Below are 16,082 nucleotides of genomic sequence, written 5' to 3'. Positions count from 1 at the left end.
GTCAGACTGGACTCAAAATGTTCACCATATATTTTTGGAAACCACTACATGGATCTCCAAGGCCCATGCACAATAGTAACTTCAGTTTGCAGAAGTCAATGCATCATAGATCCAACAACTGCATGGCCATGCAATTTAAGCATCATAGAATCCCTACAGTGTGGAAACAGGCCATTTGGCCCAACACATCCAGAGCAACCCTCCGAACAGTAATGCACCCAGACCCATTCCCCTACCCTATTACTCTGCATTTATCCTTGACTAACCACATACTCTGCCATGGTGCAGGAAGATGAGGTTTGAAGAGGCATAAATGAAATTCCTCACCTCAGAGCCATTTCTGTTAAAGCTTACAATGCAGTCTCATCCTTCCTATAATAAGACACCCAGAAATTTCCTTTGTCATTTCATTTCCTGCTGTGCTGCCTAATTAAAGCTTGCTGACTCAAAACTTGAACTTAGACTTTAATTTCTCATTTATCAAGAAATTAAAAATCAACTTGTTTCCATTATTCTTGATCAGAGAAGTTAAAATATTATTCACCCCAACAATCCTTTTCATCGCCTCCAATTTAAGTGAATCCTTGTTGCTGTCCAGCATTTGATGAAGATCTTCATTCCTAAAAATAAAACATTTAAAAACATAAGCAAAGACAAAAATAAAACAAAGCAAAAAGAGAACAAAGGTAAAACTAGGAGCAAGCATCATCAGTGAATGAGACTACATTTGCAAATACACACATCTGAAGTACACAGTTATTAAAAACTTCAAAATGATAAAAATTAAACACAGGAAGTGTGCATCAAACTTATCAATATCAGCATGTGAAGGATTGGTATTTATTTTCTTGACTATAGTAGAGAAAAAAATTCTGCAGTTTTAATCTGTGGGTTTTTTTTAAGTAACTGCCTAGAATTTTGAACTTTATCTCCTGAAAAAAAGTTACTGACTCTACAACATGTGCTACTTGGGCTTGAGCACAACAATCTAAGCTAATTCTCCATTGCAATTCTGGACAGGGTACTTTGAGGGGATTGCTTCCATACAAAACATTAAATGGAGATCTTCAGCTCTCTGAGGCAAAATAATAAATCCTGTGGCACGGTTTTAAAGACCAGCAAAGATGTCCCCAGTGTTCTAGCCAATATTCATCCCTCAAATCAACATAAAATAGATTCTGGGTCATCATCACATTGTTATTTACTCGAATCTGCTTTGTCAAAACAGGCTGGCAATACAGCATCGCCTACAAGTGTCAGTACAGTTTAAAAAGTAAATAGGTAAAGTCACCATATTCCTATAAACTTGCACTCCTCCTTCTATATCCTTGGGTCAAAATCCTTGAATTCCCTCCCCAATGGCTTTACGAGTATACCTACTGAGATATTAAAGGGCTAATTTACTCTGCTGACCTGCAAGAAATTGGACGTCCCAGGGTAGGGTGGGATGCCTCTGTCTTAGGGTGGTAAGTCTGTGTCTTACAGGTAGACTGTAAGGAAGTTGCATTGCCATCTCTTGCCATTCCAAACAATTTGCATGGCCATTCCTAGTTATTCAGAGTGAACTGACATTGAATAATGAGGAAATGACCGTGCAAATGGCTATGAATGGCAAGGGATGACAATGTAACTTCACTCTGCCATCCCTTGCCATTCAGAGCCATTTGCATCATCATCCCTATTCAGAATCAATAAGAACATAGTTAAAATTCTGACTGCACCCTACAGTTACAAAAAAAAACAACATACACCAGGTCTTGCCATTAAGGAATAATTTAACCACATTAACTCTGGAAAGGAGGTGATCTCTACATTATGTTTTGAGCTGCCTGTGACTGCGGGAATGGCTGGGGGTTGCCTTGTGGGCATTACGAACTGTAATGTGAAATTCCTGTACTGTATAAAGGAAAGACTGTTTCTTTTGTTCAGAGAGACCGTTGACACGGCTCCGCAAACCCGAAGTGTATTAAGAGTTCCTCCAGAAAGTTTGTACTTGCTAATTTTGGCAGTTCGCAGAAATTGGTGTATTGTAGTTGCCATCAAGTGTGTAAGAATCTCAAGAAAAAGAACCTAACACCAACACCACAGACGCACGGCACAAACAGATTGTTTGGTCCAACTCATCCATGCCGACCACATATCCTAACCTAATCTAGTACTATTTCCCTCTAAACCCTTCCTATTCATGTACCCAGCCAGTTGCCTTTTAAAATGTTGTACTGGTACCAGCCTCCATCACTTGCTCTGGCAGTTCTTTCAATACACACACCATCCTCTGCCCCTAGAGTTCCTTTTAAATCTTCCTCCTCTTAACCCTAAGTCATTTAAGCTCTGGACACCCCCATCCCAGGAGAAAACCTGTCTATTTACCCTATCCATGCCACTCTTAATGCAGAAATTGACAGCATTTCATCATCACCTTCTCAAGGGCAACTAGGGACAGACAATAAACGTTGGCCCAGCCAGCAACTCAGATATCCCTTAAATAAAAAACAGAACTATATTTGGTGACAAAACACGAGTTCAGCATAGCATTGCTTAACTTTTTCCACTAAAATTGTTGACAAGCGAGGTTTAAAAGAACCAAACAAACTTAATGATGAGAAATATTTCATTCAGATGGTTGCGAACCTTCAGCATTTTCTACCAGAGGGTTGTGAAAGTTCAATCTTTAAGTAGGTCCAAGGTAGAGATTGATATATTTCTGATTATCAGTAGCATACCTGGGGTTACAGGGCTAGGATGAGCTAAAGGAACTGATGCATTCGATCAGCCATATCAAGGTTGTACTGAGTGACAAGGCAGGCTCGATTAGCTGAAATGGTCAAATCCTCTTCCTATATTCCTAAGTAACATTATACAATGTTATAAAACAAGAATTCATCAACAACTAAGTCAGAATCTAATTATCTTTATAGATGTGGAGGAGCCAGGGTTAGACTTGGGAGGACAAAGTTAAAAATCACACAGCACCAGGTTATAGTCCAACAAGTTTATTTGGAAGCACTAGCTTTCGGAGCACTGCTCCTCCTTCAGGTGGTTGCGGAGTAGGACCATAACAGAATTTATAGCATGACACTAATCTTTTGCTATAAATTCTGTGTCTTATGGTCCTACTCCATAACCACCTGAAGGAGGAGCAGTGCTCCAAAAGCTAGTGCTTCCAAATAAGCCTGTTGTCCTATAACCTGGTGCTGTGCGATTTTTAAACTTTATCTTTTATAGAGTCAGAGCACAGAAACAGACACTTTGGTGTAATTTGTCCATGCCGACCAAATTTCCCAAAATAATTTCATCATATTCCTGCATTTGGCCCATATCCCTCATGCATCGATCCTCATATCTTAAATGTTGGAACTGTACACTGATCTACAACTTCACTTTGACAGTTCATTCCACATACAAACCATCTGAAAACACTGCCCCTCAGGTCCTTTTAAAAAGGTTTCTCCTCTCACCTTAAACCTATGACCCCTCGATTTGAATTCTCCCACCCAAAGAAAAGACCTTGGCTATTCACCTTATGTATGGCAGTCATGATTTAATAAACATCTACTGGGTCACCCTCCACATTCTACACTCCAATGAGAAAAGTCCCAGCCTATCCAGTTTCTCTTGGTGGTCTGAAGGTGAATAATGTAAAAACAATGACTGCAGATGCTGAAAACCAAATACTGGATTAGTGGTGCTGGAAGAGCACAGCAGATCAGGCAGCATCCAACGAGCAGCGAAATCGACGTTTCGGGCAAAAGCCCTTCGTCAGGAATAAATGCAGTGAGCCTGAAGCATGGAGAGATAAGCTAGAGGAGGGTGGGGGTGGGGAGAGAGTAGCATAGAGTACAATGGGTGAGTGGGGGAGGAGATGAAGGTGATAGGTCAAGGAGGAGAAGGTGAATAATGTTAGGTTTATGGAACAAAACATCTGTGGGTTGTAATGAACATAGGAAGTATTAAGAAATTCCTCTCTAAAACTTAACAAGCCTCATAATGTGCATTAATGTATTTGCACAATGAGCTACACATTTCTCACTAGTTACTCAAAAACTATACATTCAGAAAGGTTTTTCTATCACAAGTTCCTACTCAAAATGAATTCAATGCAACCTTGAACCAATTTGATTGGGCAGAGATCAACATCAGTGACAATCTGAAGTTGATTACTACATTTGAAAATGGTTTAATCACAAAAGCAGCATTTTTAGTGTGTCAATCCACCATTTGAGAACAGATTGTAAACTATTGAACAATATTTAGAGATAAAAGTTTGTTTGAACCTGCAGTTTTCATAAGCACCAGATATCTCAAACCACTTTTACAAATAATGAAGTCCTTTTAACATGTGGGCAGTGTTGTGACATAGGAAATTCAGCAATCAATTCTGTCTGAAACCAACTCTCAAATAGCAAAGTGATCATGATCTGTTTTTATGATACTGATTGAAAGTGAAATGTCAGCCAGAACACAACTAGAGAAATTGTATGTTCTTCAAAAGAGCACTATGGAATCTTTTACATCCACCCAATCAGGTAGATGGGATCTGAATGTGGGGCTAAATGACTTACATTTCTTTATATCCACTTCAAAGTTCAGCATTTTATCCTAAAGACAACACCTGCAATACTCCATCTCAAAATTGCACTATAATCAACCTTGAGGTTGGTGCTCAAATCCTTAAAATGAGACTAAAGAACGCAACCTTGTGCTACAGACGTGAACATGCCATCAACAGAAAATATGTAAAAAATATTTCCTAGCTACATTTGAGCACTGCAAGAGTCGGTCAGTTGTTCAGCAAGGAAACAGACCCTGTGGTCCAACTCATCCACGCCGACCAGATATCCCAACCCAATCTAGTCCCACCTGCCAGCACCTGGCCCATATCCCTCCAAACCCTTCCTATGCATCCTGTCCAGATGCCTTTTAAATGTTACTAGCCACCACTTTCTCTGGCAGCTCGTTCCATACACATACCACCCTCTGCATGAAAAAGTTGCCCTCCAAGTCTCTTACACCTTTCCCCTCTCACCCTAAACCGATGCCCTCTAGTTCTGGACTCCCCCACACAAAGGAAAAGACTACCCGTTTATCCTATCCATGCCCTTCAATTTTACAAACCTCTAAGGTCACCCCTCAGCCTCCGATGCTCCAGGGAAAAACAGCCCCAGCCTATTCAACCTCTCCCCATAGCTCAAATCCTCCAATCCTGGCAACATCCTTGTAAATCTTTTCTGAACCCTTTCAAGTTTCACAACATCCTTTCAATAGGAATTGGACGCAATAGTCCAAAAGTAGCCTAACTAATGTCCTCACAGCCGCAACATGACCTTCCAACCTCTGTACTCAATATTCTGACTAATAAAAGGAAAGTATACCAAATGCCTCCTTCATGATCCTATCTACCTGCGATTCTACTTTCAAGGAGCTACGAACCTGCACTCAAGGTCTCTGTTCAGCAACACTCCCTCGGACCTGACCATTAAGTGTATAAATCCTGCTAAGATTCGCTTTCCCAATATGCAGCACCTCACATTTATCTAAATTAAACTCCACCTGCTACTCCTCAGTCCATTGGCCCATCTGATCAAGATCCTGCTGTACTCTGAGGTAACCTTCTTCACTGTCCACTACACCTCCAATTTTGGTGTAATCTGCAAACTTACTAATTATACATATTCAGCACATATCCAAATCATTTATATAAAATGACAACAGGTAGTGGACCCAGCACAGATCTTTGTGGCACTTCACTGGTCACAGGTCTCCAGCCTGCAAAACAACCGTCCACCAGCACCCTCCGTCTTCTAGCTTTGAGCCAGTTCTGTCTCCAAATGGCAAGTTCTCCCTGTACTCCATGAGATCTAACCTTGCTAACCAGTCTCCCATGGGGAACCTTGTCGAACGCCTTACTGAAGTCCATATAAATCACATCTACTGCTCTGCCCTCAATCTTCTTTGTTACTTCTTCAAAAAACTCAACCAAGTTTGTGAGGCATGATTTACCATGCACAAAGCAATGTTGACTATCCCTAATCAGTCCTTGCCTTTCCAAATACATTCTGTCCCTCAGGATTCCCTCCAACAACTTGCCCACCACCAAGGTCAGGCTCACCGGTCTATAGTTCCCTGGCTTGTCCTTACCACCCTTCTTAAACAGTGGCACCATGTTAGCCAACCTCCAGTCTTCTGGCACCTGACATTGATCAGCAAGGAGCGCAGCAATCACTTCCCTAGCTTCCCACTGAGTTCTAGGGTACACCTGGTCAGGTCCTGGGGATTTATAAACTTTTATGCATTTCAAGACATCCAGCACTTCCTCCTCTGTAATATGGACATTTTTCCAGATGCCACCATTTCCCTACATTCTATATCTTCCATGTCCTTTTCCACAGTAAATACTGATGCAAAATACTTGATCAGTATCTCCCCCAGCTCCACACAAAGGCCGCCTTGCTGATCTTTGAGGGGCCCTATTTTCTCCCTAGCTACCCTTTTGTCCTCATAGTATTTGTAGAAACCCTTTGGATTCTCCTTAACTCTATTTGCCAAAGCTATGCCCCCTTTTCGCCTTCCTGATTTCTCTCAAGTATACTCCTACTGCCTTTACACTCTAAGGATTCATTCTATCAATCTTGTCTATACCTGATATATGCTGCCTTCTTTTTCTTAACCAAATCCTCACTTTCTTGGATCTACAAGATTTTTCAAAATTATATTAAAAAGCTTTTTGAATATTGCTAGCAGTACCCATAGTCCCAAAAGAACTGGTTTAACTTTGCAGGCTCTTGTAATACCCACAAGTACAATTAGTGGAAACTGCCAATGAAGGGTGGAGCTAGTTTTGTGGGTGTATGCTGAAATCCCCATGATCTTAAGTTGGTTGCACTGAGAAAGCCCACGCTCCAAGCTGAAACTCCAGGCCATTAACTTTAACGTTTTAACACAACATTTGAGTGTCGATACATACCCAATCAATTGCTGCGCAGTTCTATCGTTAACATCTGTCAGGCCCTGTTCTTCTGAAGTTTGCTGCAAACTCAGTGATAGCTGAAGACTATCTGCAACTATCAGTATATTCTTCACTGAAGCCATTAAATCCAGTCTCTAGCTTGAAGCAAACCTCCCTGTTTCAGATGTACAAACCAAGCTTGTGTTGCGATATTACCAAGCCTGTACAAGTTAGTCACCTGACGGACAAAGTGAAGAAATAAACATTCCCAATGGATTACTTCACTGATTCATTAAAACATGCACCCATATCTCAATCATTTCCCTCTGCAAACATCTGTGCCTATCGACAAGGCGCAGCAGCACTTAAGTGGAACTCCAGTCAATTCCTCTTCCTGTCCTTATTTCTGACCTCCAAAGCTTGACTGTTTTAAATACATGGAATAAAAACGTGGTATATTTCTCATCTCACTATATCGGAAAATCCTTGTAAAAATGAAATGATTAATACAGTTAAAACTAAACAAAACCCATGCAAGCAAACCCAATAAATTGCCACAAGAAAACAAGTGCCATAGAATAAAAACAAACAGATCAATGTCAAAAACTGCCAGCTTAAATATAGTGTGACGATCATTTTATGATTCAGATATGTGCGCATACCATCAAATCTTGTACAAGAAAACTAAATTTATGAATATAAATAATTTGAATAAAGTTACAAAACTTATCTTTTTAAGTCAGAAAAGACTTTTCAATTTAGTATCATTTATCATTGCTCTCTTTGCCTGATCAATACCTACTTCCCGATATATTACCTACGACTATGTTCCTTGCTTATTCTCCAGGATAGATTTATCTGCAAGCTAGGTCAAAAAACACAGCTACAATGCTTCCAGTAAAACTGGTTTGGAAATCTTCCAGATCTAGTACTACATTTACACTTAACAGACTAACCCAGTTTGCTAGGTGAACAAATTAGAACTCAAAATGCTATTCTTTTACTTGCAGATCAAACAGTTAATCCCAGTGGACTGCTCCTACTCAGTCTAGGGAAAGATTATTTTAATTCCTATTATTTTAAAATTAATCATTAACTTCCTTTCACCCCATATTACTCAATTAGGTGCTGAAAAAAATGGTTATTTGCCAACCTGGTATTCAACAGTAATTATCGCCCTAAAAATGTTAACTATATTTTCCAATGCCCAAGGAATTTCTCCAAATGACTCCCCTTTAAAGTTATCCTGAAAGCAGCTGTTCTAGCCTTTGTCTATGAAAAACGCATTAAACGAAATAGAATTTGACTTTTGCCAGTCATACTGTGTGCTACCTATTGCGCAAGGTCACATATTTAACAATTATTACTAAAAATAAATGATAAAAACTGTGTAAACAGAGTTATCAGGAACCGTAAATGGATGAATATTTAAGTTACACATTAGCTCAACATTTCAGCTTCAGAAAAATCACTTTACAGGTGCAAATCAGTATAATGGCTGAGATATCACCTCCTTTCGATTAAAGTTTTGAATATAGTATCATCTATAAACAGTAATAAGTGAAACTGCAGTTAATGCTCACATATGAATGAATGATATCATTGGCAGACTAATCAAATCAAACCCCAAATGCACCTTCAACAGATCATATACACGGTAGAGTTTCTGGACATGGGAATTCATGGCTCGTAGGTGTGCATGGTTCAGCTATGTACCTGATAAACTGGATGAAGTGTACATTACCTAAATCTGCTTTGGCTGGATCTTGCACCTTTTGAAAATGTATTGCTGCTTTGCTGATCTGCCATCATTTACAACTCATTTAACATGCTGAGGCAGAGATGTGACAGCTTTAAGAGCTTCAAATGAGTGTACAAAGGCTGTTAGAATGACAATCAAGATATTGTTACCATTCAAGTTCTTGTTAAGGTCAGTTCCAGGGAAAGATGCACCTGTTTTCAATACAGAGATTGAAAAAGGAGAAACTAGACATGTAAAATTTGATTCAGCCCAATTTGAAAATTTTTCCTTCCGCAGTTCCTGAAGCACTGCTGACAACAAAATCATTATGTCCCATCTCAATTAGTCTCAGGCATGAAATTAATGACAAATTGTATGTTTTCAAAAAGGGTACTAAGTTAGTTTTGCAGCTACCTAAGGGCGAATTACAATTTTCAGAGACAAATAATTGATCATCCTGTCTAAGTTAGTGGTCAGATTTATTCAGCACTTCAGAAACAGGGAACACCTCAACCTTTATAGTTTTATCTGAAGAGTAGTAAATCCATTGAAAGGGCAACTTCTCTAGTATCACAGCTTTCACGTCAAGTTTCACACAGATTATAAATTTGACAACTAATTTCATTAAACGGGTCTACTTATACATACTAACCCTAGATAACAAACTTCCATTTTTATTGCAGCTAAGGTGTTAAAGTGCTGGAAATGCTCAGTTCAGGCAGCACCTGTGGAAAGAAACAGAACTGAAGTTTCAGATCAAGATAACTTCTCAAAGCTCACACTTCAACTTCCAAATCTCAATATCTACCATCTGGAAAGACGAGGACAGCATATCTAAGGGAACATTTCCACCTGCAAGTACCCCTCCATGGCTTACACCATGCTCATGGTCACTGGAACAAAACCATGGAACGGTCTTCCTACCAGGACTGGAGCTACACTAAATGAACTGCAGCAGTTCAAGGTAGCATTTTCTCAAGGAGGATCAGAAGTTGGTAATAACTGTTGGCCAAGCCAGCAGCAATCACAGCCTGTGAACAGGAGTTTTGTTTTGTTAAAAACCAAGCACAAAATTGTGCACTGTTCAACAGCACTGGCTGGGGAGCAAAATTATAGCTACCCTTTATCATTTTGAAAGATGACTAATAATTCATCCCAGCTCCTTCACTCACTAAATACACAACTGTAAAATGACAATTTACAACTCTTGACTTCTTATTCATCCTCAAACAAATTTTGTATTCACTCATGGGAAAGGTGCATGGCTGGCTGTGCCTACATCGATTACCTGTTACTATTGAAAAGGTGATGACGACTTGCTGCCTTAAACCACTGCAGTCCACGTCCAACTAGTAAACCCACAATGCTATTACTGAAGGAATTCCAGAATTTTGACCCAATTAAAATTAACAGTTGGGACATATTTCCAACTCATTATGGCAAATAGCTTAGAGGGAAACTTACAAATGGTGGTGCTCCCACGGATCTGCTGCCTATGTCCTGCTCAAAGGCAGTGACCGTGGGTTTGGAAGGTGCTATCGAAAACATATTTGGTGAATTCCTGCAGTGTAATGTTGTTGCTGCTACAAACTACTGCTACTGAGCTTCAGTGACACACACGAGGCTGCTAATTAAGAGCCCATGGTGGTAGAGGTATGGATAGGAGATTGGCTGACTGGCAGAAGGCAGAGATAAAGGATAAAAGGTTTTCTTTCAGGATGGCAGTCAGTGATTAGTGGGGGTCGCAGGGAGCAGTGTCAGGACCAGGACTATTCACACTGTACACTAACAATCTGAATGAAGGATCTGGGGGCAGCGTGTCATCTGCAAACTTAGCAACAAGGATAGTTGCAGGGACAGGTAATGTTGAGGAAGCAGAAGGCTGCAGTAGGACTTGGACAGGCTAGCAGAGTGGGCAAAGAAGTGGCAGATTGAATACAATGTGGGATATGGTGAGATTATGCACTTTGAGAGGAAGAGGCATAGACTATTTTCTGAATGTTAAAAAAAGATTGCAAAGCCTGCCAGCACACCACCCCAACTCACCTCCATCCTGGGCTCCAAACAGTCCTTCCGGGTGAGGGATAAGTTCGCCTGTCTCTCTTCCAACCCAGTTTACTACATCAGGTGCTCCCAAGACCAAACGTAAACTTAGAGAACGATTCACTGAGCATCGCAGCCAGGCCCGCGGAGGCTGACCAGACCTCCCAGTCATAATCCATTTCAAATTTCCAACATAACCATCCTTAGCCGCCTCCATTATTACAATGGACCACACCGCAAATTGGAGGACCACCACCTTTTGCCTCGGCAGCCTACAGACTCAACACTGAGTGCTCAGATTTCAAATAACCTCCCTTCCCAGCCCCTCCCCTGCCCTTCCACATCTCACTGCCACCAACTGGATTCATTCCTCCCATTGACCAACCAGATCATACCCTCTACCCTGCCTTCACCTATCCCCAGTCCTGAAGAAGGGTTACACCCGAAACGTCAACTTCTCCACCTGAGGCTGCCTGGCTTGCTGTGTTCTTCCAGCCTCCTACCTGTCAGGCCAGAATACAAGAGCAGAGATTTGGAATATTGAGCACAGTTTTGGGCCCCTTAAGAAAAAATGTGCCAGCCTTGGATGGGGTTCAGAGGAGGTTTACAAGGATAATGGGCTTGTTATATGAGGAGTAATTGAGGACTCTAGGTTGAAACTGAATGGAGTTTAGAAGGATGAGGACGACATCTGATTGAAACTTACAGAATACTGACAGGCTTGGATACAGTGGATGTGGGGGTGATGTTTCCACTAGAATGAGACACTAGGGCCTGAGGGCACAGCCTCAGAATGAAGACTACCCTTTAGAACCTAGATGAGGTAGTGTTTATTCAGCCAGAGGCTTAAGAATCTGTGGGAGTCATTGCAACAGAAAGCAATGGAGGTCAGGTCACTGAATGCATTTAAGACAGAGATAGATGGGTTCTTGATTAGTAAAGGAACCAAGGGTTATGGGGAGAAGGCAGCCAAATGGACTTGATAAACATCAGCCACGATCAAATGGTAGTGCAGACTCAATGCACAAAGTGGTCTAATGCTGCTCATATCTTCTGGTGAAGGGAGTGGTTGTTGGAGGATGTGCGGAGGTAACGGCACGGTGGCACAGTGGTTAGCACTGCTGCCTCACAGCGCCAGAGACCCGGGTTCAATTCCCGCCTCAGGCGACTGACTGTGTGGAGTTTGCACGTTCTCCCCGTGTCTGCGTGGGTTTCCTCCGGGTACTCCGGTTTCCTCCCACAGTCCAAAGATGCGCAGGTCAGGTGAATTGGCCATCCTAAATTGACCGAAGTGTTAGGTAAGGGGTAGATCTAGATCTAGATGTAGATGTAGGGGTATGGGTGGGTTACGCTTCGGTGGGGCGGTGTGGACTTGTTGGGCCGAAGGGCCTGTTTCCACACTGCAAGTAATCTAATCTAATCTAATCTAATGGCCTATTGGTATGATCACATCTATTAATTCAAAAACTCAGCTTGTTTTGGGGACCTAGGTTCAATTTCTGCCACAGCAGATGGTGGAATATGAATTCAAAATAAAAACCTGGAATTAAGCATCTAATGATTGTCATGATTCCATTGCGTTTTGTTAGAAATAATATCTGGTTCACTAATGTCCTTTTGGGAAGCAAACTGACATCCTTACCCAGTCTACACATGACTCCAGACCCACAATGTGATAGATGCTTAACTGTTCTCTAGACAAATAGGGATGGGGAATAAATACTGGTGTAGCTAGTGATGCTCTCATCCTGTGAATGAATTGGAAAAAGGTGGCTTTGTCCTGAATGGTGTCAAGCTTCTTAAGTGTTGATGGAGCTGCATTCACCCAGGCAAGTGGGGAATATTCCATCACAATCCTGCCTTGCAGATGTAGGACAAGCTTTGGGGAGACAGGAGTCAAGTTACTCACTGTACAATTCCTAGCTTCTGACCCACTCATGCTGTCATTATATTAATGAGTCCAGTCTAGTTTCTGGTCAATAGTCACCCCTAGGATATTCATAGTGGGGAATTCCATGATGGCAATGCCATTACAAGTCAAGAGGTGATGGTTAGATTAATCAGAAATGGTCCTTTTTCAACACATGTGGTGCAAATATTATTTGCCACGCTCAGGCCAAAACTGGATAGCGTCCAATACTTGCTGCATTTGGACATGGATGGCTTTAGTATCCAAGTCATCATAAATGGTGTTGAACAACGGGCAGGGAACATCCCCAATAGGACCTTATAATGCAGCAAACATCATTGATGAAGCAATTGAACATGGTTAAGATTAGGACACTACCATCTTTGATGTCAAAGCCACATTAGACATCAACAGCACTCATCTCATCTACCACTTTACTCACTAAAAACATAGGAGAGAGTGAGACACTGGTAAAGCACAGGTCAGACAGCAGAGATTCCTCTGCTTTTTGGATGCTGCCTGACTTGCTGTGCTTTTCCAGAACCACACTGTCAACTTTAATCTCCAGCTAGTGCTGGAAAAGCACAGGTCAGACAGCATCTGAGGAGCAGGAAAATTAACATTTCAGGCAAAAGCCCTTCATCAGGAATGAGGCTGGGAGGCTCAGGGGTGGAGAGATAAATTGGGGAGGGGGGGGGGGGAAGAGAGAAAAGGGGGAAGAAAGAGACTGTGTGTGCAATAGGTGGATGGAGGTGGGGATGAAGGTGATAGGTCAGAGAGGAGGGTGGAGCGAATAGGTGGGAAGGAAGATTGACAGGTGGGACAGTTCATGAGGATGGTGCTGAGCTGAAAGTTTGGAACTGGGGTAAGGTGGGGGGAGGAGGAAGGAGGAAACTGGTGAAGTCTACATTGATACCATGGCGTTGAAGGGTTCCAATGCAGAAGGTGAGGCGTTCTTCCTCCAAGTGTCAGGTGGTAAGGAGTGGCAATTTATCTTCCATCCCCAATGCTCCCAGCCTCATTCCTGAGGCTTTTACCCGAAACATTGATTTTCAAGCTCCTCAGATGCTGCCTGACCTGCTGTGCTTTTCCTGGACTACTCTAATCTCCAGCATCTACAGTACCCGCTTTCACCTCACTAAAAATGTAGCCCATGTCTGGAGGTTTTTGCATATTTTAACATCCTTCAACTTCCTCAAAAATTCTCTTCATCAAATATTATGGCTTTCATTGTCATTTAAACGCTTTACTTAAACAAGGATGAAGGCTTAACCACACCACACCACTTTTTAAAATGCTTCTCTTTCACAATTTCGATCACCCAACCTTATGTTGCAATTATATTTTTTTCCACTATAGCCTGGCATGCCCAATGTTAGCTGTTTGAGAGAGTTTTTTAAATAGATATTTTTATTGAAAATTTAACATATTTTTTACAAGTTTACAAATAAAAGTCCCCAAGTATAAACATTGATATACAAAAAATCTTAAATAAATAATAACCAAAATCTATCAAACAGAAAAAAAAGATACAGAGAGAAACGAAACAAAACAAAACTCAACTAACTACTAATCTAACCTACAACTAACCAGAGTCTCAGTAAATCTCTTACATTATTCAGGGGAAGAAAATGACAGATAACACAAATTGAGTAGCGAGATACATGCTCGGAATGTGTAAACATCAAATCATAACAAAACCCATATTCGTGTGGGATTCCTCTCCCAAGGGGCCCCGGACCAGCCAGGTTCGCTATCTCAATTAAATAAAAACCCTCGTTAGGATGGCCGATATATCTGTATTTGTGTAATTCAAGAAGGGCTGACATATTTTATGGAATATGTCTGTCTTTTGGTGCACCATCTTTGTAAGGAAGTCAAGGGGAATACATTCCATGATTATTCTGTGCCAATTCAAGGGTCCAGGGGGGCCTTCAGCCACCCAGTTTCCCAAAATAGTTTTCCTTGCACAGAAAGAGAATAGAGAATAATCTCTTCCCGTGCAGATCCAGGGAGGGTAAGTTCGAAAAGCCCAAAAGGAGAGATACAGGGTCCACTCTAATTTCCGTTCTTAAGATTTCTGTCAGGGTACTTGCTACTTTAGTCCAATATCAATGGATCTTATGACAGGTCCATAACAATGTACAAGAATGCCCACCTCTATTTTAGATTTGGGACACATTGGCAAAATTTAAGGCAGGAGCATCTCCAATCAGTCCGGTGCTATATGGGCCCTATGAAGTATCTTCAGCTGGATAGCCGGAGTTCTGTTACAGATGGAGATTTTTCTGGCATTTTCCCAAATGTCATTCCACATTTCTATGGAGATTTCCAGTCCCAAATCCTGACCCCATGTTTTAAGCAGATTGTCCCTATCTCCTGATACTTCATGTAATAAATGATAAATAATGCTAACTAAAGATACCCCCATTGACCATAACATTCTACGTTCTCTGTCTGATTTATAAAGACTATTTAATAACATAGTCTTCTGTACGTAATCTCGAATTTGGAAGTATCGAAAGAGATCACGATTAGGTAAGCCAAATTTCTGATGCAGCTGTTCAAAAGACATCAGGACCCCTTCCTTAAACAGATCCCCTAAACAGGAGATACCCCTGGATCTCCAGAGTTTGAATGTGGCATCTGTATGCCTTGGTTGAAACCCCCATGTCCCCACTATCAGAGTATAGGGGGATGTTTTATGTGAATTGCCCTCATTTTGCTGCATTATATTCCAAGCTTTCATTGTGTTTAGTATTATAGGGTTTTTACAGTGATCTGTGATGATTTTCCTCTTGTCTGAAAACAAGAAGTTAATAAGCGGGCATTTTACTTGAGAAGCCTCGATGTCCAGCCAGATCGATTGCAGGTCAGACAAGACCCAATCGACTATGTAGCTTAATAGGGAGCTTAACTGATATTTCCTAAAATCTGGAAAATCCAATCCTCCCCTTGCCTGTGGAAGCTGTAGCTTCTTCAGCTTAATGAGGGGTGGTCTATGATTCCAGATAAAGGAACCCAACCAGTCATATAATTTACGTAGTGCCAGCCTCAGCAGCATCACCGGAAATTTCTCATAGGGTATAGGAGACTGGGCAGGACATTCATTTTAATTAGTTCTATTCTACCCAGCCAGGAAATTGGAAGGTCTCCCCATCGCTGGAGGTCCTGCCTTATCCTCTCCAGTAAATGCACAAAGTTAGCCTTGTATGGCTGGCCAAATACTGGAGTGATAAAAATGCTTAAATATAAGAAACCCTCCAGGGACCACAGAAAGGGAAAGTGGGATCCATCCAACAGGTGGGATATACTAGCAAGACCACCCATTGGCATAGCTTCCGATTTTGAGAGATTAATTTTATAGCCTGAAAATGCACTAAATGTATTAATAACTTGGATTAAGTGAGGCACGGACATCAAAGGATTACTGAGAAATGGAA

At 41.3% G+C, this 16,082-nt stretch overlaps 1 protein-coding gene across 1 annotated transcript in view; it reads right to left on the bottom strand.

Annotated features, from left to right (window-relative positions):
- Nucleotides 1–16,082, bottom strand: part of ap3b1a (adaptor related protein complex 3 subunit beta 1a) — a 314,446-nt gene that overhangs the window by 266,960 nt on the left and 31,404 nt on the right. The window contains exon 2 of the mRNA XM_072547465.1: nucleotides 545–620. Within this exon, the coding sequence (XP_072403566.1) occupies nucleotides 545–620 (76 nt within the window). The remainder of the gene's footprint in view (nucleotides 1–544; nucleotides 621–16,082) is intronic.

This window comes from Chiloscyllium punctatum, chromosome 2 (genome assembly GCF_047496795.1).
Source record: "Chiloscyllium punctatum isolate Juve2018m chromosome 2, sChiPun1.3, whole genome shotgun sequence".
Classification (NCBI taxonomy): Eukaryota; Metazoa; Chordata; class Chondrichthyes; order Orectolobiformes; family Hemiscylliidae; genus Chiloscyllium; species Chiloscyllium punctatum.
Note: the sequence above shows the minus strand (reverse complement) of the source record. Positions and strands in the feature narration are given on the sequence as shown.